The 23,463-nt window shown below is 49.2% G+C and overlaps 2 protein-coding genes and 1 long non-coding RNA gene across 5 annotated transcripts in view; 2 read left to right on the top strand and 1 right to left on the bottom strand.

Annotated features, from left to right (window-relative positions):
- LOC125739432 (kielin cysteine rich BMP regulator) overlaps positions 1-16,872 on the top strand; it is a 29,201-nt gene extending 12,329 nt beyond the window's left edge. For all 3 annotated transcript variants that reach the window (XM_049009549.1, XM_049009550.1, XM_049009551.1), the window contains 28 exons: positions 666-839; positions 1,050-1,132; positions 1,955-2,048; positions 4,019-4,201; positions 4,630-4,800; positions 4,906-5,082; positions 5,174-5,256; positions 5,362-5,452; positions 5,563-5,645; positions 6,914-7,087; positions 7,283-7,465; positions 8,067-8,331; positions 8,517-8,596; positions 9,138-9,231; positions 9,402-9,575; positions 9,849-9,931; positions 10,566-10,686; positions 11,148-11,230; positions 11,864-11,963; positions 12,092-12,180; positions 12,293-12,395; positions 12,705-12,847; positions 13,249-13,421; positions 13,993-14,104; positions 14,193-14,294; positions 14,401-14,565; positions 14,822-15,122; positions 15,505-16,872. In XM_049009549.1, the coding sequence (XP_048865506.1) occupies positions 666-839; positions 1,050-1,132; positions 1,955-2,048; positions 4,019-4,201; positions 4,630-4,800; positions 4,906-5,082; positions 5,174-5,256; positions 5,362-5,452; positions 5,563-5,645; positions 6,914-7,087; positions 7,283-7,465; positions 8,067-8,331; positions 8,517-8,596; positions 9,138-9,231; positions 9,402-9,575; positions 9,849-9,931; positions 10,566-10,686; positions 11,148-11,230; positions 11,864-11,963; positions 12,092-12,180; positions 12,293-12,395; positions 12,705-12,847; positions 13,249-13,421; positions 13,993-14,104; positions 14,193-14,294; positions 14,401-14,565; positions 14,822-15,122; positions 15,505-15,722 (3,902 nt within the window). In that variant the 3' untranslated portion in view covers positions 15,723-16,872. The remainder of the gene's footprint in view (positions 1-665; positions 840-1,049; positions 1,133-1,954; positions 2,049-4,018; positions 4,202-4,629; positions 4,801-4,905; positions 5,083-5,173; positions 5,257-5,361; positions 5,453-5,562; positions 5,646-6,913; positions 7,088-7,282; positions 7,466-8,066; positions 8,332-8,516; positions 8,597-9,137; positions 9,232-9,401; positions 9,576-9,848; positions 9,932-10,565; positions 10,687-11,147; positions 11,231-11,863; positions 11,964-12,091; positions 12,181-12,292; positions 12,396-12,704; positions 12,848-13,248; positions 13,422-13,992; positions 14,105-14,192; positions 14,295-14,400; positions 14,566-14,821; positions 15,123-15,504) is intronic.
- Positions 16,873-19,437: 2,565 nt separating this feature from the next.
- Positions 19,438-21,492, bottom strand: atp6v1f (ATPase H+ transporting V1 subunit F). Its single transcript, XM_049009114.1, has 2 exons — positions 21,224-21,492; positions 19,438-20,642 (listed from the first exon to the last, which is right to left on the bottom strand). Exons 1-2 carry the CDS (start codon positions 21,379-21,381, stop codon positions 20,441-20,443), a joined length of 360 nt encoding a protein of 119 aa, XP_048865071.1. The 5' UTR covers positions 21,382-21,492; the 3' UTR covers positions 19,438-20,440.
- A 20-nt stretch (positions 21,493-21,512) lies between these two features.
- On the top strand, positions 21,513-22,627 carry LOC125739232 (uncharacterized). Its single transcript, XR_007397100.1, has 2 exons — positions 21,513-21,810; positions 21,900-22,627. It is a non-coding gene; the product is annotated as an uncharacterized LOC125739232 (long non-coding RNA).
- Positions 22,628-23,463: the final 836 nt, after the last annotated feature.

The following is a 23,463-nucleotide window of genomic DNA, read 5'->3' as shown; positions in this document are numbered from 1 at the left end:
GCAGGCATAGACTCCAAAGTAACAAACATCTAATCTCATGACTGTCATATTTAGTCCTTATAAGTATATAAATATATGGCCTATTAATAAGCTCTTGTAGCGCAGCCCTGTGGTTACAAACCATCCTGCGTCACCTGGCTGGGTGAAGGCAGTAATCACCCCGGAGTTACGGTCAGATGGGGGTGTCCCCCGCAGTTACGGTCAGACGGGGGCGTCCCCCGCAGTTACGGTCAGACGGGGGCGTCCCCCAGAGTTATGGTCAGACGGGGGCGTCCCCCAGAGTTACGGTCAGACGGGGGCGTCCCCCAGAGTTACGGTCAGACAGGGGCGTCCCCCTGAGATACTGTCAGATGGGGGCGTCCCTCGCTCAGACCCCATAGGGATTTAATTCTATGTTGTGAGGTTTGTTTCCCTGTGACATAAGATTTATCAGTTTAGTGATATTTTTCAGTATTTTATATCATTTGCATGTTCAGTATGTCCTTTAGAGCAGGATAGGGGGCTTTGTCTTCTGATGAAGGGACGCCATAACAGAAAATGTTTTCCTGGCTTTTTCTTTCTCAGATCTTACTGTGCCACTTGCTTTGCTCTGTAATGGCTGTGGGAGCTGTTAGCTTCCTTAAATACGTGCTGTCATACCTGCTTTCTTTGTGTGCATGTGGTAGGCTGTGCCTTTGAGAACCACATGTTTATGGATGGAGAGCGGTTCCCCAGTCCTGTGAACCCATGTCAGGAGTGCGTGTGTCATGGGGGGCGCCTGGACTGCGTGGACACCCCCTGCCCACGGCCGGGCTGCAGCTCCCCGCTGCCTGGAACATGCTGCCAGAACAACTGTAACGGTACAGCCGCGGCACACACTCATGCACACGCATGTACCTCGTCTGGCCTTACATCACAGATCTGACCCACGAATCGCTACTCGAAACCGAATCATGTTAAATTCTGCCTCTGGATTCTCTGTTTTCTGTGGCAGACCTTTTCTGCACAGATCTTGCTAACACAGTTGTTACACAGTCCAGACCCAGAATAATGTCACCTCTGACTTTCAGGTTGCAGCTATGCGGGAAAGGAATACCCCAATGGAATGGAGTTTCCTCACCCTACGGACCACTGCCGCAGCTGCCACTGTCTCGTGAGTAATCAGTCAGAGAGAATCACAGACAGGCAGGCAGACAGACAGACAGGCAAACAGATCAGCAGGCAGGCAGACTGAGGGCGAGGCAAAAACACAGGCTGGTAGGAAAACAGACAGATAGGCAAGCAGGCAGACATTCAGAGAGGCAAACAGACAGGCAGGCAGACAGACAGACAGGCAAACAGACGGGCAGGCAGACAGACAGACAGGCAAACAGACCAGCAGGCAGGCAGACAGACAGTTAGGCAAACAAACAGACAGGCAGGCAGACAGACAGGCAGGCAGACAGACAGGCAAACAGACGGGCAGGCAGACAGACAGACAGGCAAACAGATGGGCAGGCAGACAGCTAGGCAAACAGACCAGCAGGCAGGCAGACAGACAGTTAGGCAAACAAACAGACAGGTAGGTAGACAGATATTTATTATCATTGCACAGGTACAAATGTTCAGTTTGGCATCTTATTCAAAAGTGCAAAAAAGTGCCAAAGTGTAAAAATGCTGAAATGAAGGGCTCCTGACCAAAACACAATGTAATTTAGATTGCGTGATCGACCCTCTCCTTCGTTGGCCTGATTTGAGACTGAGTTCCCCTAGTATAGATGGTATACATGGTATGGTATAAACACTTGGTATATACAGCACCATATAGTAAAGGAGATCTGGTTGTGTTTGGGAATCTCTGTATCAATGAAACAGCAGTTTATTCCTGAATTTCACAGATGGGTGATAATGTTAATTCTGACTGTCACTGAAATGGCCAGCGGGACCATTAGTGGTAATCCGTACCTTGGACACAGACCAGGTTGTGTTTCTGCAGAACGGTAATGTCCAGTGCTTGATGAAGAGGTGTGCCCCACAGCAGTGCAGCAACCCCTACATGACCCCTGGAGAGTGCTGCCCCAAGTGTCCAGGTGTGGAACTGCACGCATCAGGGAGTTTTGTTTATTTGCAGCATGAAGTTAAAATGATGAGACATACAGACAGACAGACACAAAGGGGGTGTGACTGTCATTACGAGCTCTCTGTCCTGTGCCTGACCGTGTATGTTGCTGTGTGACTTACTCTGTGTGTCAGTGAGTGACTGACGGTGTGTGATAGTAAAAGTGTATGTGAGTTCCCGTGTGTCTTAACTGATCGTGTGTGTGTGTGTGTGTGTGTGTGTGTATGTGTGTGTGTGATAGCGAATGTGTGTTATTGACCATGTGTTATGTTGACCATATGTGTCTGCCCATCTGTGTGAGGGACCATGTGTGTTACTGACCGTGTATGAGTAACTATGTGTATGAGTGACCGTATGTGAGTGACCATGTGTGTTACTGACTGTGTCTGCGAGTGACTGTGTGTTACTGACTGTATCTGTGAGTCACCCCGTGTCTGTGAGTGACTGTGTGTAACTGACTGTGTCTGTGAATGACTGTGTGTAACTGACTGTGTCTGTGAGTGACTGTGTGTTACTGACCGTGTCTGTGAGTGACTGTGTGTAACTGACTGTGTCTGTGAATGACTGTGTGTAACTGACTGTGTCTGTGAGTGACTGTGTGTTACTGACCGTGTCTGTGAGTCACCGTGTCTGTGAGTGACTGTATCTGTGAGTCACCGTGTCTGTGAGTGACTGTGTGTAACTGACCGTGTCTGTGAGTGACTGTGTGTTACTGACTGTGTCTGTGAGTGACTATGTGTTACTGACTGTATCTGTGAGTCACCGTGTCTGTGAGTGACTGTGTGTAACTGACTGTGTCTGTGAGTGACTGTGTGTTACTGACTGTATCTGTGAGTCACCGTGCCTGTGAGTGACTGTGTGTTACTGACTGTGTCTGTGAGTGACTGTGTGTTACTGACTGTATCTGTGAGTCACCGTGCCTGTGAGTGACTGTGTGTTACTGACTGTGTCTGTAAGTGACTGTGTGTTACTGACTGTGTCTGCGAGTGACTGTGTGTTACTGACTGTATCTGTGAGTCACCCCATGTCTGTGAGTGACTGTGTGTAACTGACTGTGTCTGTGAATGACTGTGTGTAACTGACTGTGTCTGTGAGTGACTGTGTGTTACTGACCGTGTCTGTGAGTGACTGTGTGTAACTGACTGTGTCTGTGAATGACTGTGTGTAACTGACTGTGTCTGTGAGTGACTGTGTGTTACTGACCGTGTCTGTGAGTGACTGTGTGTTACTGACTGTATCTGTGAGTGACTGTGTGTTACTGACTGTATCTGTGAGTCACCGTGTCTGTGAGTGACTGTGTGTAACTGACTGTGCCTGTGAATGACTGTGTGTAACTGACTGTGTCTGTGAGTGGCTGTGTGTTACTGACCGTGTCTGTGAGTGACTGTGTGTAACTGACTGTGTCTGTGAATGACTGTGTGTAACTGACTGTGTCTGTGAGTGACTGTGTGTAACTGACCGTGTCTGTGAGTGACTGTGTGTTACTGACTGTGTCTGTGAGTGACTGTGTGTAACTGACTGTATCTGTGAGTCACCGTGTCTGTGAGTGACTGTGTGTAACTGACCATGTCTGTGAGTGACTGTGTGTTACTGACTGTATCTGTGAGTCACCGTGCCTGTGAGTGACTGTGTGTTACTGACTGTGTCTGTGAGTGACTGTGTGTTACTGACCATGTCTGTGAGTGACTGTGTGTTACTGACTGTGTCTGTGAGTGACTGTGTGTTACTGACTGTATCTGTGAATCACCGTGTCTGTGAGTGACTGTGTGTAACTGACTGTGTCTGTGAGTGACTGTGTGTTACTGACTGTATCTGTGAATCACCGTGCCTGTGAGTGACTGTGTGTAACTGACTGTGTCTGTGAGTGACTGTGTGTTACTGACTGTATCTGTGAGTCACCGTGCCTGTGAGTGACTGTGTGCCCTCTTTTCATGCCCTCAGAGCTACCGCCCCCCTGCCAGCACTCAGGGCGCTCTCACCTGCACGGTGAGCGCTTCTACGACCCGGCTGACGCATGCCGCATCTGTATCTGCACCAATGGCTACGTCAGCTGCCGTCACAAGCCCTGTAGCCCCGCCCACTGCAGCCATCCTATCCTGCAGGACTGCTGTCCCACATGCGATGGTACGGAGCGGGAGACAAATGAGCTATTTAAACACTGTGCAGTTAAGACCCTGCACATGTCGGGTTGTCCCAGTGCATGCTGGGCTGTCTTCACAGCATGCTTTAAAAGCTCCACACGGCTGTGTCCTCCCAGCGCTTTTAACTGGCTATCAGGTTTATTTCCAATGCAGCCATTATAACAAGCACAGAAAGGCACATCCTCTTCCTGCTTTTATTTATACACACATCTCCCTTTATACATTATTCATGAGCTGCTTATCGACTAGCCATCTTGGAAAACTGAATTGTAAGTTTTAGATGTTTCAATGATCTGAATGTCTTGGCAGCCCAAGGAGACCCAGTGAAACAGAGACTGTCTGAAGTTCAACATTTTACTGTTCACCCCCCCCCCTTTTGCTTTTTCACTCAAACCCCTCCATCACCTTCAGGCTGCTCCTTCGGTGGGGTGGAGCTCTCCAACGGTGAGGTGTTCCCTGATGCCTCGGACCCGTGCCGAGACTGCGTGTGTCGTGAGGGAACGGTGACCTGTGAGTCCCGGCGCTGCCCCCCCGTGGCCTGCCCCTACCCCGTGGGGGGGCACTGCTGCCAAGCTTGTGATGGTGAGCCCACCCCCAATCCTAAGGATCCTAAGGGGGTTTAGTCACTGGGGAGTTGGGGGTAGATCCTTTGACCTTTCCGCCTCTGGGTGACCCCCTTCTCCCCAGGATGCAACTACATTGGGACAGAGTACCTTGACGGACAGGAATTCCCTGACCCCCGCGATCCTTGCAGCCGTTGCATGTGCGCCGGGGGTCATGTGACCTGCAGCCCCAAACCGTGTTACAGTGCCAGCTGTGCCCACCCCGTGACCCCACAGGGGGCGTGCTGTCCCACGTGCGAGGGTACGTCCGCAACTCGCTAGCTTCCCTTTGCTCTTCTGGGCATCAAGCATGTTGGTCGGGGAGACCCTGAGCCGGTGTCTTTCCCTGATAGGCTGCCTCTATGGGGGTGTGACGTTCACTGATGGACAGTCGTTCCCAGATCCTGGACAGCAGTGCTCTGAGTGTGTTTGCAGGGTGAGTGCATTACAACCTGGATCGGTTGTGATTGGTGTTACAGCAAGGACCAATCAGCATTGCCGGCTCTCCTCAGCTGAGCCCCTGAGAACCTTTTCCCCACAGGCTGGGACAGTGCAGTGTGCGAGGAGGGCGTGTCCACCAGCCCCGTGCCCCCACCCTGCCCCTGCGTCATGTGACTGCCCTGTCTGTGACGGTATGGTCTTATGGTGCCTCTGTCTTGTGTCCTCTTGAGGTCATGTCTGGGGACTTCCAGGCTCACGGGTTCGTTTTAATGCTACTTGATGTAAGTTGGCTCTTTTGCAGGATGCTTTTTCCAGGGTCGTACCCTTTTGGATGGTGAAAGCTTCCCTGGGCCAAAAAGTGACTGTGAGGAGTGTAGATGTTCAGTGAGTCATGTCTCTGCCTGTCCACCTCTGCGTCCCTGTCTGACTCTGCCTGTCTGTCTCTGCCTGTCCACCTCTGCGTCCCTGTCTGTCTCTGCCTGTCTGTCTCTGCCTGTCCACCTCTGCGTCCCTGTCTGTCTCTGCCTGTCTGTCTCTGCCTGTCCACCTCTGCGTCCCTGTCTGTCTCTGCCTGTCTGTCTCTGCCTGTCCACCTCTGCGTCCCCGCCTGTCTCTGCCTGTCTGTCTCCGCCTGACCACCTCTGCATCCCTGTCTGTCTCTGCCTGTCTGTCTCTGCCTGTCCACCTCTCCCTCCCTGTCTGTTTCTGCCCGTCTGTCTCTGCCTGTCCACCTCTGCATCCTTGTGTGTCTCTGCCTGTCTGTCTCTGCGTCCCTGTCTGTCTCTGCCTGTCTGTCTCTGCCTGTCCACCTCTGCATCCCTGTCTGTCTCTGCCTGTCTGTCTCTGCCTGTCCACCTCTGCCTCCCTTTCTGTCTCTGCCTGTCCACCTCTGCGTCCCTGTCTGTCTCTGCCTGTCCACCTCTGCGTACCTGTCTGTCTCTTCCTGTCTGTCTCTGCCTGTCCACCTCTGGGTCCCTGTCTGTCTCTTCCTGTCTGTCTCTGCCTGTCCACCTCTGGGTCCCTGTCTGTCTCTGCCTGTCCACCTCTGTGTCCCTGTCTGTCTCTGCCTGTCCACCTCTGCATCCCTGTCTGTCTCTGCCTGTCTGTTTCTGCCTGTCCACCTCTGCCTCCCTTTCTGTCTCTGCCTGTCCACCTCTGCGTCCCTGTCTGTCTCTGCCTGTCCACCTCTGCGTACCTGTCTGTCTCTTCCTGTCTGTCTCTGCCTGTCCACCTCTGGGTCCCTGTCTGTCTCTTCCTGTCTGTCTCTGCCTGTCCACCTCTGGGTCCCTGTCTGTCTCTGCCTGTCCACCTCTGTGTCCCTGTCTGTCTCTGCCTGTCCACCTCTGCATCCCTGTCTGTCTCTGCCTGTCTGTTTCTGCCTGTCCACCTCTGCGTCCCTGTCTGTCTCTGCCTGTCTGTTTCTGCCTGTCCACCTCTGCGTCCCTGTCTGGGCTGTCCTCCCTGTGACTGTGTCCTTGTGTGTCCTCCACTCTCTGTGAAATAAGCATGAATCAGTCCTGCTTGTTCCGTACAGACAATTATTGGTAGCAGATGCATTAATTATAGAAGAAGCTTCTGGACTCGGTTGGGATTTGATGTGTGTGTGTGTGTGTGTGTGTGTGTGTGTGTGTGTGTGTGTGTGTGTGCTCCAGAAAGGTGAGGTGACCTGCGGTTGGAGACGGTGCCCCAAGGCGAACTGCCCTCACCCCGAAACAGGCCCCTGCTCCTGCCCCCTTTGTGGGGGCTGCAGTTTTCATGGCCGCTCCTGCTCCAATGGTGAACGATTCCCACACCCTGAGGACAAGTGCCAGCTATGTGTCTGTCTGGTAGGCATTTGTTCCTGTGATTCATCTGCTCATCCTGTCAGCTCATGAGTACGTTTACTGTAAAATGCATTTCCTCTGATAACAATGTAATAGTTTTGAGGTATTTTTTGCAAAGCACACTGTACAACGAGCAGGGGGTAGAGCAGCTAAAAGCAGATCCTCTTCTGACCCTTGTTCTGTGGCTATGGTTTTCAGAATGGTGGTGTCTCTTGTGTGCCGGTGTCCTGCCCCCCCGTGCCCTGCCGCGACGTGGCTCCCCCGCCCCCCGGTGAGTGCTGCCCGGTCTGCCCGGGCTCCTGCCTCCACCTGGGCCATCTGTATGAAAGCGGCTCCTCCTTCGAGTCCCCTGCTGACGGCTGCTCCACCTGCACCTGCCTGGTCAGTCTGGCCACCAGGGGTCACCTTGCACCCTAAAGAGCAAATCCCTACCTGTCTGTCTGTGTCTGTTTGCAGTGTTGGCATTCCAGGGTCCAGAAGCTACAAATCCAGACCAAGATTTTATTTCTACCAACCAGCTCAGTACTCTGTCACTGTGACTCTTTATACTCAATTGGTTGGTAGAAATAACATCTTGGTCTGGATTTGTAGCTCCCAGACCAGAAATGCCCAACACTGTCTTTCTGTATCGGTGTCTATCTGTCTGTGTCTGTTCAGGCCTGTCTGTTCTGGCCTGTGCCTGTCCGTGTGTCTGTCTGTGCCAGTCCGTGCCTGTCCATGTGTGTTTGTTCATTCCAGTGCCTGTCTGTTCTGGCCTGTACCCATCTGTCTGTGCCTGTCTGTTTATGCCCATGCCAGTCTGCGTCTGTCTGTACTCGTCTGCCTGTGTCTGTCTGTTCTGGCCTGTGCCTGTCTGTGCTCGTTTGTGTGTGTCTGCATGTGCCTGTCTGTCTGTTCACGCCTGTCTGTGTCTGTCTGTGCCTGCTGGTTCAGACCTGCCTGTCTGCTAAGACCCTCGCTGCCCTCCCCATCCCCTGTTCAGAACAAGGTGGTGACGTGCCTCCGGAGGCCCTGCCCCCGCCAGTGCTCCCACCCAGTGCCCTCTGCTAGCTGCTGCCCATCCTGCGACTCCTGTCAATATGAGGGCGTGATCCACGCCCACCTTGCGACTTTCAGCCCGGTCTCCAGTCCATGCCAGCGCTGCAGCTGTACGCTGGGCAGTGTGAGCTGCATCCCTGTGGTGTGCACCCCCCTACCATGCCCCAACCCCATCACCGTGCCTGGAGAGTGCTGCCCCAAATGCCCAGGTGTGTCTCCTAATTGGAAAAGTGACCCCTGTGTACAGTGTACAGTGGTAATGCAGTGCAGTGCTCAGCGCGGGTAGTGCATGATGTCACCTCGCTGATTAACTTAATGGGAGATTAGTGGTTGGGGGGGCATGGGTATTCTGTTTTTGATGATCTGAATGCACTTCCCCTCCCCCCCATCACAGTGTGCACCCATCAGGGGGCAGAGTACAGAGAGGCAGCTCGCTGGCTGTCGAAGGCAGACTGCCAGGATTGTGTCTGTGTGGTAAGACTCTCCTTCCTGTTAGACAGCTAAGAAGCTAGAGTGAGGGCTGGGGTCACAACCACTGCCTTTGTGCCTGTCTGTGTGAGTCTGTGCAAGTCTGTGCCTTTCTGTATGAGTATGTGCCCATCTGTGCATGCCTGTGCCCGTCTGTGTGATTCTGTTCCTGTCTGTTCCTGTCTGTGTGAGCCTGTGCCCAGCTGTGTGAGTCTGTGCCTGTCTGTTCCTGTCTGTGTGAGCCTGTGCCCAGCTGTGTGAGTCTGTGCCTGTCTGTTCCTGTCTGTGTGAGTCTGTGCCTGTCTGTTCCTGTCTATGTGAGCCTGTGCAAGTCTATGCATTTCCATATGAGTTGGTGCCTGTCTGTGCAAATCTGTGCCTGTCTGGTTCCTAGATGACTTTTCAAGTGGCCAAAGACAGACAGCAGAGGGAAGCAGAGAGCAGGAGTGCCCCTGTGTACAGGATGAATCGGACAGAGTGTTAAGACCTGTACTCCTCTGTCTGTGTCAGGCCCTGCTGAGAATCAGCTGTTCTGCCTGTTTTCCAGGGTGGCAAGGTGCAGTGTGCACCCCCCTCATGCCCCCAGCTGACTTGTGTGCACCAGGTGATGGATGAAGGATCCTGCTGCCCGCGCTGTCGAGGTACAATGGCACAGCTCCAGCTGTCACAGGGCTTTAAAATAAAGCGTCAAGCATCTTGTTTTGCTCAGTACAGTAATAAATGAGAGATGCTTTCAGTTAAGAGGCCTTCCCTGACCATCCTTACACACTTCATTGTGATATGCTGGCTGCCGTTGGGTCGCCCCCTGCAGGTTGTGTCTATAACGGAGAGACGCACGCGGATGGCAGCACCTGGTTGGCCTCTAGTGCTCCCTGCATGTCCTGCATGTGCCTGGATGGCGTGACCACATGCTCCGAGGTGCGCTGCGTGTCCCCCTGCGTGACGCAGGTGCTCGTCCCCGGGGAGTGCTGTCCCCTGTGCGCAGGTGTGTCACAGTGCCCCCTACCTCTGAAACACTCATCATTGACAGAAACAAACAAACAGATACCAGCTTTACTGTCACACATGAGGCAGCAGGAGTCATGTGTACAGTAGTAAAAAAGGCATGCTGGGATTCTCTGCCCTTATCAAAGAACAGACTTTATTTTAATCACTGCAGTTTGATTCCACAGGTGATAATATCCAGGCCTCCAGAGGAGGGCCAGCTCAGAGCCTCTCTGCTTAGGGAAAAATTTAATCCCCGCTCTGCTTCCCATAGACTGTGTCTACGACGGCCGCACGTACAGTCCAGGAGAGAGCTTCCATCTGACTGAGGACCCCTGTCAGATCTGTACTTGCGAGGTGGGTCTCACACACAGGTTTTAGTGGTAAGAGCACATAAGGGCCTTGCTCCAAGGTCCAGTGGTGACATCACTCTGCCAAGGCTGGGATTTGAACCTGCGACCCTTTGGCAAAAGGCACAGTGTCCCCACTTGCTGTGCTCTCCAAACCCCCAGGGGTGTTAGCTGCTCTTCTGCTGTGCTCTGACCTGAAAGCCATTTCAGATCATCTCTTACTCTGACGTGGATCCTTTTATCTGAGGTTGAGGGAGGTTGGAGGAACATCATCATTTATGTTGGGGAGATGGCAGAGCTCCTATGGGACAAAGGCTTGTGCTTCAAGATGGTCCCTCTTTCCACAGTCGATGGAGATTTGGAGCCTCCTCTGGCCATCCTGTCTGTCTTTCTCCAGCTTGTTGAGCATGTTTGAGAGGGTTTGAGAGTTCAGACGATGGCCTGAGGAGGCGCAGAGTCCTGATGATATCACGTTTTACTAAAATGCTTCCAGCTCTGGCCGTCCTGCTCCTAAAGAATCATGTCTTAATGTTTTTAGATGAAAAGAACATCCATTATGCAGATCCTATGTGTGAGAAAGTCCATCAGTCAGGATAACAGATTAATACAAAAGTTTATAAGGACTGTGTCTTTGGGTGCAGGTCTTGCCCGATGGAATGCAGCACCTGCACTGTTACAGAAAGCTCTGTCCCAGCCTGGTGGACTGTCCCAAGAGCAACATACTCTTCTCCGGCCCAGATCTCTGCTGTCCTGTCTGCGCCCGTTAGTACTGTGCTTCTTCTGTTGCATACAGTCCTTTGGCCATTCACCCTCTGTCAGAGCCCCTGAGTAACTGTGCCCTCTGTCAGAGCCCCTGAGTAACTGTGCCCTCTCTCAGGGTGACTGAGTAACTGTGCCCTCTGTCAGAGCCCCTGAGTAACTGTGCCCTCTGTCAGAGCCCCCGAGTAACTGTGCCCTCTCTCTGGGTGACTGAGTAACTGTGCCCTCTGTCAGAGCCCCCGAGTAACTGTGCCCTCTCTCAGAGCCCTCGAGTAACCGTGCCCTCTGTCTGAGCCCCTGAGTAACTGTGCCCTCTGTCAGAGAGACTGAGTAACTGTGCCCTCTATCAGAGCCCCCGAGTAACTGTGCCCTCTGTCAGAGTGACTGAGTAACTGTGCCCTCTGTCAGAGCCCCCGAGTAACTGCCCTTTGTCAGAGCAACTGAGTAACTGTGCCCTCTGTCAGAGCCCCTGAGTAACTGCACCATCAGCCTGGGGGGCAGTGAGGTCCATGCCACCGATGACCCTTGCTACAGCTGCCATTGTAAGGTAAGGGACCCTGCCCACGCCCCACCCAATGTGCCCCCTATAGGTTTGATTCAAGTTTGCCATTATCTTGTCGAGCAGGATCTTGGTCGGTCACTTATCGGAAAGAGCGCTGCTGTCCCCGATGAGTCTGATCTGGCTGCCTCTTGCCAGGCGGGCTTTGCTGTCTCCGATTGGCCTGGCTGCCTCTTGCCAAGCAGGCTTTGCTGTCTCCGATTGGCCTGGCTGCCTCTTGCCAAGCAGGCTTTGCTGTCTCCGATTGGCCTGGCTGCCTCTTGCCAGATAGGCTTTGCTGTCTCTGATTGGCCTGGCTGCCTCTTGCCAAGCAGGCTTTGCTGTCTCTGATTGGCCTGGCTGCCTCTTGCGAAGCAGGCTTTGCTGTCTCCGATTGGCCTGGCTGCCTCTTGCCAGGTAGGCTTTGCTGTCTCTAATTGGTCTGGCTGCCTCTTGCCAAGCAGGCTTTGCTGTCTCTGATTGGCCTGGCTGCCTCTTGCCAGGCGGGCTCTGCTGTCTCTGATTGGCCTGGCTGCCTCTTGCCAAGCAGGCTTTGCTGTCTCTGATTGGCCTGGCTGCCTCTTGCCAGGCGGGCTCTGCTGTCTCTGATTGGCTTGGCTGACTCTTGTCTTCCCCTGGAAGGACCTGACCTGGACTTGCACCCACCGGGGCTGCCTGCCCCTTAGCTGCCCCCCCACGGAGCAGTTCACCCCTCATGACGCCTGCTGCCCTGTCTGCCAGGGTAAGGAGCATGTCCGTATACAGAGAGAACGTTCTAGAGGCTACCTGAGAGAGACAGAGATGAATGGTTCGAGCCGGACGGGGGGACCACCCCCCCTTATCAAATGACGATGTATCCGTGTCTTGCAGAGTGTGTCATCGAGAGTGAGAACCGGCGAGTTGCAAGTGGAGTGAGATGGACAGACAACGCGGACGAGTGTGTCACATGCACCTGTAGTGTGAGTGGCGGTCAGAGACCCCCCCCCCCAACTGTCATATGACCCACCCCACCATGTACCAATGACTATCTGGCTGCTTAATCATCACATTCCCGCCTCCCGGCCCCTGCAGCTGGGATACATCGAGTGCAGCATCGAGGAATGTGCATCCGCCATCTGCCAGGATGGATTTGTCAAGGTGAAGACTGCTGGCAAGTGCTGCTATGAATGCCAAGGTACGCGCACGTCCGCTGGGGTGTGGTGACCCTGCGTGACATGGGCAGGTGAAGGCTTTAAACAGGTCTCCCATGCGGAAAGCCAGGATCTCTCAGTGCAAATGGTCTCCTCACATATAAAAACAATAAGTTGTAAATTCCCAAAACACGAGAATTGAGCTTTTGTACAAGCTCAGGTGTGAGATTGTGAAAGATTTTATAACTGATTTTATATCTGTCTGTGTTCACGTCTGTGATTGTCAATGTGTCTGTGTGTCTGTGCCTGTCTGTATGTGCCTTTCTGCACCTGTCTATGTCTGTCTGTGTCAGACCCCAACGTCTCCTGCACCTACCAGGGCACCATCTTCCTGTCCAATGAGCACTGGCAGGTGGACGAGTGCACAAGCTGCACCTGCGTGTCAGGGGAGGTGCACTGCCGGACGGAGCGCTGCCCGCCTACACCCTGTGCCGCAGTGCGTTGCCCGCTGTCTACCATAACCCACACAGTACCATTCCTGTAAAGGGTCCTACATCACTGGCATCAGGACTGTAACCCATCCTAGCCTGAATGTGGCTCTGGGCATTTTGGGCAAACAGCCAGAGGAAGGAGTCGCTTTTGCGTAGACTTGTCTCCTCCTCAGCCTCCTCTTCCTCCTGCTTAACGAGTGTCTGTCTGACACTGGGGGGAGAAAGTCCCGAGGGATGGAAAAGAGCAAAGAGGTGAACAGGGTCTCTATGATGGTGGGTGGGGGGGGGTTGCAATGGCTGACATTCCATGCTGACACACCCCACAAGCGACACAGTGCATTTGCCGCCCCCTTCGCCCTCGGGTCTCCTCTGGCTGATCTAGTCTCTTCTCCTCCCTGCACACCAGGACGAAACCCCGGCTCTCATCCCCGGAATGTGCTGCCCACACTGCATTCCAAGGCCAGCGACCTGCGTAGCATTTGGGGATCCCCACTACCGCACTTTTGATGGAAAGATGGTCAATTTCCAGGGATCATGCACCTATGTGCTGGCAGAGGACTGTGAGGGAGGAGACTTCAGGTGAGGAGGTATCTTAATTCTGTATCTCCATCCTCTCTGTCCATCCTCTACCTCCATCCTGTAACTCCATCCTCTGCCTCTGTCCACTACCTCCATCCTGTATTCCATTCTCTATCCCCATCCTCTGCTTCCATCCTGTACTTCCATCCTGTATCTCCATCTTCTACCTTCATTTTGTACGGCATCCTCTGCCTACATCATATATCTCCATCTTGTACCTCCATCCTCTGCTTCCTCTCTGTTCTTCGGTCCTCATACAGTAGGTAAACTGTGAAAACATGGATGCACTTCCTTCTCAGCATGTGAAAGCTGCTTCCTGCGAGGAGTTTCCTGCATTATTCCTAAGCTGCCCAGGGTTTGAGTCCAATCCTTCCTGGATGTACATTTTGGATTTACTGGTCACTCCCTGTTTCATGAGGCCTGTGTAATTTCCCTCCAGAGGAGAGGAGGACAGGGGTTTCCTCCTTAATTGTAGGTTCTCCTGTAGTGAATTCTGGGCATGTCTTGTTATATAACTGCCACTTCAGATCAGAGTAGAGAGCAGATCTTAATCCCCTTTGGGGGTCCACAGCATTCACGTCACCAATGAGGACCGGGGCCGCACAGGAGTGTCCTGGACTAAAGAGGTCACAGTCTTCATCGCTGATGTCGTGGTCCAGCTTCTGCAGAACTGGGTTGTCATGGTAATGCCCTCGCTGACCCCGAAGCCTCGTTCTCTGCCAGCTGCTGTATGCCAGAAATGAATCCATCTGAAGCCTTTATCTTCCACAGGTCGATGATCAGACCGTGACCTTGCCATTCCTCAGGGAGCCCTATGTCTACGTGGAACGCAAGACCAGTACCATCTTGCTGAACACTAACATCGGAATGAAGGTGCCCTTGTAGTTTCGCAGACCCACTGTTATCAGGGTGTGGACAGTCTCTCCTCATTTTCTTCTACAGTTTCCCTTACCCTGGGGAGGGGGGTTCTCTCTCTCAGGTGTTGTGGAACAGTAGAGGGCACATAGAGGTCAGTGTCCCAGGAACATACAAGAGCAACATGTGCGGCCTGTGCGGAAACTTCAACAACTACCCCCAGGATGACATGCGGCTCCCGAGTGGGCAAATGGCAGCGAGCGAGGCAGGATTTGGGAACAGCTGGAAGGTGAGGGGGAAGAGGGGGTTCTCAGGTGGAACAGGCAGGAAACCCCGGGATGCTCCGGGAATCTTGGAGCAGTCTGAGGTAGGAAGGTTGGGAGACCCCAGGATGCTCCGGGGATTGTGGAGAAGTCTGAGGCTGAAAGGGCAGGAAGCCCCGGAATGCGTTTGATTACCTGAGACAATATTAACACTGAAATGCATCTAGTGCCTGAGGACCTGCAAACATTTCCTCTGATGTTAATGGACATCCCACCTGACAGGTCCTCAGCAGTAATGGCACAGTGACTCAGTGCCATGATGGGCAGGACATGGACCCTTGCAAGGAGGCCGGCTATGCAGCACGCAAGGTGGCCAACGCACGCTGTGGTGTGCTCAAGTCAGCCGTGTTTGAGCGCTGCCACCGGCTGGTACCGCCTCAGATCTTCTACGCCGCCTGCGTGTACGACCTGTGCGCCTGCGGGCCCAACGTGGAGGAGTGCCTGTGTGACGTGTTGGGGGCGTATGCCGCTGAATGCCGGCAAGCTGGCGTGCTCCTGCATTGGAGGTCCCCCACACTGTGTGGTAGGCTCAACACTGTCCTCTCCTGTTACATGTGGGGGGGAGGGATCAGGCTCTGCTTGGTGAGGTCACCCAGTGTTCTGTCATTCAAAGTCAAGGCAAGTCGAAGTATTTATTATTGTCATCTGCAACTGTATGAGGCATGGGTTACACACTGAGATCGTTCATAATAGTCCATCCATCCATTCTCTAAAACCACTTATTCTGGTCAGGGTCACGGGGAGTCTGGAAATCTTGAATTGGGTCCAGTTAGAAGCAGAGCCATCGACAGGCTTGGAGTCAGGGGCTTTATGATTGAAGGCCGTTAAACATATTCAGTGAGGTCACCTGATTGGCTGGTAATTTTGAGCGACTGAGTCATGAGCCTGTACCATGTCTTCCCCAGCTGTGGGCTGCCCTCTGGACCGCGGCTTTGTCTTTGACGAGTGTGGCCCCCCCTGCCCGAAGACCTGCTTCAATAAGGACGTGCCCCTGGGGGTTATCGAGTCGCACTGCTTCAAGCCATGTGTACCAGGATGCCAGTGTCCCGCCGGGCTCTTGGAGCATGAGTCGCACTGCATCACTCCTGAGGCATGTCCCAAGATCATCTACGGCAACTCATGAGTGACAAACTGAGCAGCGCAGAGCACAACTGCTGTGCTCAGTGTGTACGTTTTGGAACAGTTTTTAAGTATTACCCACAAGTAATCGATGTGCCTTTATCTTAATGTCTTATAAGCATTTTTGGACAAGCATACATGTCTCTCCTGGGAGTGTTCCTGCTCTCCCAGCAGGTTGTGTGAGCCAGGATTCAGAGTTGGGATCTTTCCGGAGAGTGTGATCGCCGGGACTTTCAGAACGACCACCCCTGAAGTGTGGAAAGGAAACACCATAGCAGAACCACAATACCAGCACAAAAGCACAGCTTCCTGGCTCATGCAGAAGAGCACAGTTTCCTGGCTCATGCTCTGTGCCCATTTGTGTTTAATGACGTGTTCTGGGAATAAAATGTGAGTTCTCTGAAAGCAGAGGTGGACGGGACCATAGTCGGAGCAGCTCAGGGCGAGCGGCTGTGAGGGTTTGTGTGAGCTTTGGAGCGAAAGCTGATCGTGCTGGAGGGGATAGGCGAGGCCCTCAGCTGTTTGAGACGTATGCAAAGTACGCCAGGAGTGGTGTTAATGAGGGCATCGTGCTCGCAGTGTGCTGTGGGAACGGTGTATGAGGTAATCTCCCCTGTGATCAGCATGTACAAATCTGTATTTATTTTCATGATGTTAAGTTTGTTATGCATTCTAGAATATTCTGTTTGGTGCCGGCCGAGGAACGTTGGTGGTTTGAAGATGCTTTTCTTGTTTAGTCTGAGATGAGATGCAGCTGAAGATGGGAGGCAGAGAGCCCAGTCTTTGATGGCACCATTAAGGTCCTGGTGACTGGTGGGAGTGTGCTATCCGGGAATAGCAGCAGATGGTTGAGTATAACATGGTATGAGTGAGTATAACATGGTATGAGTGAGTATAACAAGACGTAAGTGAGGATAACAGCATAATTTGTTAATGACCACTGAAGATACCCTGTTCCATCCAGAGGGTGGTGACATGCAGCCGTGTCACTTTGGAAGCAGGTCACCACTGCCATGAGAACAGGGAACACCTTATTCACAGACGTACAAGGCTTTGCCCTTTCACTCATGCATATCTGTTTTATTGTTGACTATAGATATATATTTGTATATTTGTGTAATTTTTACTTGGATCAATAAATCTTTCCCTCTTAATATCCTGCAACCGCAGTATTTCACTTAGTGTGATAAAAATTAGTTTGCATCTGAATTTACACCAAAAATCTTGTTTTTCTGTAATTGTGCCATCATTTATGGGGTATCTTTACATTTATGACCAGATTTCCCCACAATGTGATAAAAACCTGTAACTTTTTACCTTCTGGGGAATTTTTTTTCGATCCCCGAAAACATAACCTCAGTTTTATAAAAAAAAAAAAAAAAAAAAAAAAACGTATGTCTGTGTGTACAAGACCTATAAGGTTTTTTTTTTTTCAAACGAGTTTTCTTGAATAAATCTATTGCTGGTCCATCTATATGCAGTTTAATTTGACATGATAGCCATCCGCTAAACCATGGGGGCATAGGGAGTGGGGGTGTGTGTGCATGTAACCCCCAATACTTAATTTGACTTCATTAATCCCCTCCCGATAAATATACCTTTGTATTTTAATTATTTTGTCCCACCCGATATCGCATGTATTCATACGTCCTACACCTGCTGTCGGAGTTCCCGAAAGCCCTCTGTCGTGACCCTTTTCTCCGGAATTACGAGTAAATGGGCCAAACAGCTAAGTTTAGCTGGGCAGCTAATCGCCTGTCAAGTAGGCGCGGGCGGTACGCCAGTGTCATAGTCACGCTATGGATTTGCACTACACAGTTACATGGCGATATGTCGACAGTCTAATTATACAACGCCCTATTGATAAAAAATAAAGCATTTTATTTTCTTCAAATCTTCAGTGGTAATCTGAATGCTTGTCCTTAGGTAGTATATGTAACCGTTTATCTGCTTTGTGTGGATTTTCTATTAAACACTCCTACGACAAGTCGTGATGAAAAAAATAATTTCAATCTGATGTAATTATACACATAAAATAGAAATAACCTGGTTACATATATAATGGCAAATCAGCATATATATATATATATATATATATATATATATATATATATATATATATATATATATATATATATATATATATATATATATATATATATATATATATATATATATATATATATATGGTGGTGCAGTGGTTAGCACTGTTGCCTCACACCTCTGGGACCCAGGTTCGAATCTCCGCCTGGGTCACATGTGTGTGGAGTTTGCATGTTCTCCCCATGTCATCGTGGGGTTTTCTCCGGGTACTCCGGTTTCCCCCCACAATCCAAAAACATGCTGAGGCTAATTGGAGTTACTAAATTGCCCGTAGGAGTGAATGGTGTGTGAGTGTGCCCTGTGATGGGCTGGCCCCCCATCCTGGGTTGTTCCCTGCCTCGTGCCCATTGCCTCCGGGATAGGCTCCGGACCCCCCGCGACCCAGTAGGATAAGCGGTTTGGAAAATGGATGGATGGATGGATATATATATATGCACGGCTGCCTTCATGTAAGGTGCGTGGTAAAAGGTACAACCGCCCAATTTAAACCAGAACCACCCCTTTGCCACACCAGTGAACAGCAAACTCCTGAAACTCCTGAAACGTACTTCGGCGTTTGCAGCCCTTTTGTTTGTGCTAATGTGACGTTAGTGTTAATAACAGCAGAGAGTCTAACACCTGAAGTCGTACAGTCGGCAAGTTTTCAAACGCAGTATGTATTTTATAAAATGTTGGTTAAATAGACATAGCTTATTGGTGATTTTATGTTCGTTAAGGTTTACGCTTTTAAACAACTGTATAAAGTAGTGTTATTTTTATACAGAACAATTAAAAAACGTGCGTTTTCAGGGTTGCCAGCTCTCGCGCACCTGGTGTGATGGTAAATTACATTATTCCATTATAAACCTAACACTGGTTACATCAAAAGTGTTGGGGCAGTTTGCAAACGCTACAAACTGTTTACAAGGCAATATAACTATTACATAGACATCTAAATGCGTGTGCATGTGTTTGCAGATTTAACCCCCCTGTTGGTTTAATTAGTTTTCAAGAGTTTCAAGAAATAATGAGTTTAAATTTTCAGAAAATACTAAGGCTGTTAAATCTATGTGAATCTTTTAATATAGATTATTTTGTGCCCGTAATGCTCCTTTGTATTTTCCTTTGTCTTGCGCCCATTGGGTATTGCTAATAGGTTGTATTTACTCTTCTGTTCAATGGTTCAAAAAAAAAAAATTATAAAAAATACACTGCCAGAAGTCTGGGCTAAATGTAAGTGAATGAAGATGAAGTCCATTTAAATTGGAGTGGCTTAAACCCGACAAGACATCTGGCTAAGCATGAAATCCGGCTTTGAGAATCGTGATTCCGGCCGTTTCAAAACGTTTCCAAATATTGGTCGTTTCAAATGTATGGAAACTATTTTGATGATTCGAAATTACCATCTATAGATATTTTAGACTGGCTGGTATGTCACGTGGTATGTTACCTTAACCCCCTGCCACATACACACTCTCTCTCTCTCTCTCTCTCTCTCTCACTTTATGATCTGATACCGATTCATTGATGTGTTATACTGTCACTTACATGCCGTGTAATAATCGTCATTCATATGCTTAAATGCTACAGTGTGTCTGGAAACAGCCACTGCATATATTCCGAATGAAATGGCCAGCTTGCATGCAGAGTCACTGCCTTTATTCATCATTGGCAGTAACTATTAGCTTAGATTCACACAAGCAGTGATTTTCTCAAAGCTACTTAAAAAAATCTCAATGCATAATAAACCCAACATATTTATGGGGAAAATGTTGTACAAGATTACAACTATTGCAATTTAAAGTCACACACAAGAAAAAGTATGATTGGAATAAACTCCAGGTTTCACTAGTATGTTGTTTAAATATTTCTGTGAAGATTCAACAGTTCATCACACTGCACGGAAGAACAGAGTATCCTATATAATATATAAATATATTCCAGATGTTACAAATTGTGACATAAAACAGAATTCTGTTGCTTGATTAAACTAAAATACTCCACTGATACATGTATGTATTTTTAATCGCAGGAAACGCACATGCTTCCTCAAAACATTTCCATCCCTGAAGCACGGCCAGTCTAGTCACATGACTCACAATTCTACAGTTAAGTAGCATTAATTCTCGCTGACTTTCAAGTTCAGGATTTCCAGATACTCAAACATTTTAATTACAGCCTGACTGCAGTGCGTTTACTGCTTTCCATATTCAGCTCCTTTTAATGCAGCAGGAAAAAAGTACCACGAATGTCACACGTGTAAGATGGGGTCCCATATCCCATAATGCCACTTGGGGTTTTGCAACTGTGCAAAATTTACTGACTGCCAAGTGTATAACATTCCCCTTGAGTGTCCCTGTGAAAGTGAGGTGACATTAAATACAATTATACACATAAATATATCTGTGAATGTGACCAGGTCTCCCCTAACATTACACCTACAAACACAGTGGCTAAAAACATGCTAACTGTAGAACAGCCACACAAACCACACATCTGACTGTGAATAGCTGTCTGCAAAACAAGGTCTCCCATCTTTCCCAACATGAAATGACACCCTGAAAACCAAAACACAGAATCAAATGGCTATCCTGGAATCGGGGGCAGAGGAAACCTGCTGCAGCCTGCGAAGCAGCAGCCCTATCGGAAGTCCTCTGCCGAGAACATGCCCTTGGCCCTGCGCAGGATGGAGTCCTTGGAGGCGTCGTAGGGGTGCTCTTTGGACGGGATCTCCAGGACGGCGGGGATGGACAGCATGTGGCCATCTATCGCATGGCGGATCATCTCAGCTATGAACTGGTTGATGAGGATGATGCCAATGTCGTCGCGGGCCAGGAAACTCCTGGGGAGGGGCGACACAGACACAATGCAATTTTCTGAATGTATTAGCTTCTCAGAAACATGAAATGAGCAGGTATCACACGCTGGACTCGATTTGCCATAACAAACTGCAATTACGGTAGCTCATAATACACATTTCTTCCCTCTGAAAATCGCATGTCAATACAATTAATTTAACATTCAGGTTATTTATCCCCAAGTGGAATTGTTATGTTACAGTAGCAATTCACATAAATGAAAGAAGCACACAGACATGAAGTAAGCATAAAGGTAGACATAACAAAAAATCACAAATTACAAAAATATATGTACAAATATGCAAAACTACTCTGCTCGATTTATAAAACTTTATAATATATACCTTTATTGTGCAAAACAAACATAAATGTGCATTGCGCTCTGTGTATTGGCTCCGAGGAGACACAGAGAGGAGACGTTGCAGTCGTTACCGACATTGCAGCAATAAAGAACAGTTTATAACTCCAATTATGGTGGCTCGCAATGCTCACACTACACAACTGGTACCGCACGTTAAATACGCCAGTTAATGTAGCTGGAGGATCGTTTTCTTTTCGCACTCACTTGAAGGTCTCCTCTATCTCGGTGATGCTGGTGTCCTTCTCCACCACCAGGAAGTTGGGCTTGCGGTTCTTATTCAGCTCCCCAACGCCCCCTAATAAAAACCCCGTACATGTGTCCTCATCGCCGATAACGGCGATTAATTTACCCCGTCCGGCCATACTACGTTTCGAACAATATCTACTCACTCCACCAACACAAACTGAATCAGCAGCAAGATGACAGCGGCGCTGGGTGTCAGCTGACTCGCCGTGGCTGCTTCCGGTCACATGATTCCCCGCGCTTGCTTCTGGTCACATGACTCGCTGTTACTGTTTCTGGTCATAAGACCTCGCGTCACCAAAGCCGGCTCCCAAATCTTTATTTTATCCATTAAGACAGCCCAAGCATGCAGTTATAATTCTCTTATTCATTTGGTACGATAGATATAATGGATTTGTTTTGGTTCAGATGGCGGCATGACGTATATAAGGGTTTGTCCGCCTATACTTTTATCAGATATTCGGTGTTCTTGATTGTTTCTTTAAGGTGTGCTGAATCTGACCTGTGCTTTGTCTCCATCACTGGCTGCTGAAGGGACACATTTACATGTATGTAACAGTTTTATTACCGTGCAAATAGTCTATAGGATTTGCAACTGCGTCAAAGCTAATTTTGGATTTATGATGGAATAATATAGATTCGTCATAAGATTTCTTGCATGGATATGACGGTCTGAAGGTGTGAGTGCCACGCCAGATGTGTCAGAGCTGGTGACCTTGCTGCAGGAAAGAGGCTGTTCTTCAGGCTGCTGGTGTGAGAGTGGAGGCTTCGGCACCTCTTTCCATACTGGAGCAAGGTACACAGTCTGTGGTTCCGGTGGGAGGAGTCTCCAGTGATGTTGCATGCACTTTTCAGGCATATTTTACGCTGGAGGTTCTCCATGGAGGGGAGCTGGGTCCTGATGATGTACTGGGCAGTTTTTCTTATCTGATCTGAGATCTAAATGGGTTCCGTTGAAAAGTAATTTTCCTCCAACTCATGTACATTATTTCTTATGGTGAATTTTCTTTAATGCATCTTCCAAAATGTCTAATATCTTTTGGCAAATGACCTAAAACAGGCAAGGTAATGTTTGATAGGCTTTTGCTTTTTAGCAGTTTATTTTAGGAAAAATAAGGATAATGGATGTAATCTTAAAGCTGAACACACCTAGAATTCTATTCAGGGTTTTTCTGTGAGTTTGATACAAATGTAAAGAATGGTACAGTCAGAGTTTGATATGGGGGGGAGGCAAGTTAATTCAAATAAAAATGTCTACTTTTTTTCTATCTATCTACGCATATCTGCGTTTTCACGCATCTCTTTTTAAATTTGTGGCGTTATTGATCACTTTAATATTTGCATAATAAAACATGTTTTATGTAATTTTCGTGTGTGGTATTCATTGTTTTCTAATATAAAACTGGATAGCACAGCTACCTAGGTAACAGCGTAGGACTCTGAAATCACAGCACATAGCTTTTTTTTGCATGCTGTTCACACTATTTTGTGTCAGTTGGCCGTAAGGTTGCATAGTTTTAGTACCGAGCTTTATGTAGCGCTGGGTGGACCGAGGCATAGCGACCGTAACGAAGGACAAGGAGACTTGCTTGCCGAAGAGAACATGCTTGCAGTCCTTAACAAGCACTGAACCGAACACAGTAGGAAAATGCTGGACCGTCAGGTGGGTCATTTACACAATGCCAAATTTCTGGAACGGCACACATGACATGACATGATTTGAACCCGGGTCCCAGAGGTCCCTAACCACTGCACCACCATGCCTCCTCCTCCCCCCCATCATATAAAATGCTGGGCCATATATATCAGTGAGAGGTGATTTTAGCGTTAAGCTGTGACAATGCGAAGTGAAGTAAATCATAAAATGTGACCACTAGAGGTCAGTGTTTATTGGCCACTTTTCTCAATTTTTCCCCATTTACTTTGCGCAGAATTAAAACTAAAATTAAAACAAAAAATTGTTGCTACATTATTTCTTTAAAAGAACTGCAGATGAAATTAAAAGAAGCTTTACTGCTATCTGTTCAAGGACAGGTACACTGGAGCATTTTTGAAAGCCGAGGAGCTTGCTGAATGTCTTCAGAAAATGCAGAATACAATAAAAGCAAGAAAACAACCTCTACATTATCTTTTTTTCTTAAAAAGGATCTCTAACGACAAATCTGCCAGGGTTTCATGGCAAGATGTGCTAAAGGATGTGG

The sequence above is a fragment of the Brienomyrus brachyistius genome, chromosome 3 (assembly GCF_023856365.1).
Source record: "Brienomyrus brachyistius isolate T26 chromosome 3, BBRACH_0.4, whole genome shotgun sequence".
NCBI classification, from domain to species: domain Eukaryota; kingdom Metazoa; phylum Chordata; class Actinopteri; order Osteoglossiformes; family Mormyridae; genus Brienomyrus; species Brienomyrus brachyistius.
The sequence above is the reverse complement of the archived record's forward strand: the minus strand, read 5'-3'. Positions and strand labels throughout refer to the sequence as shown.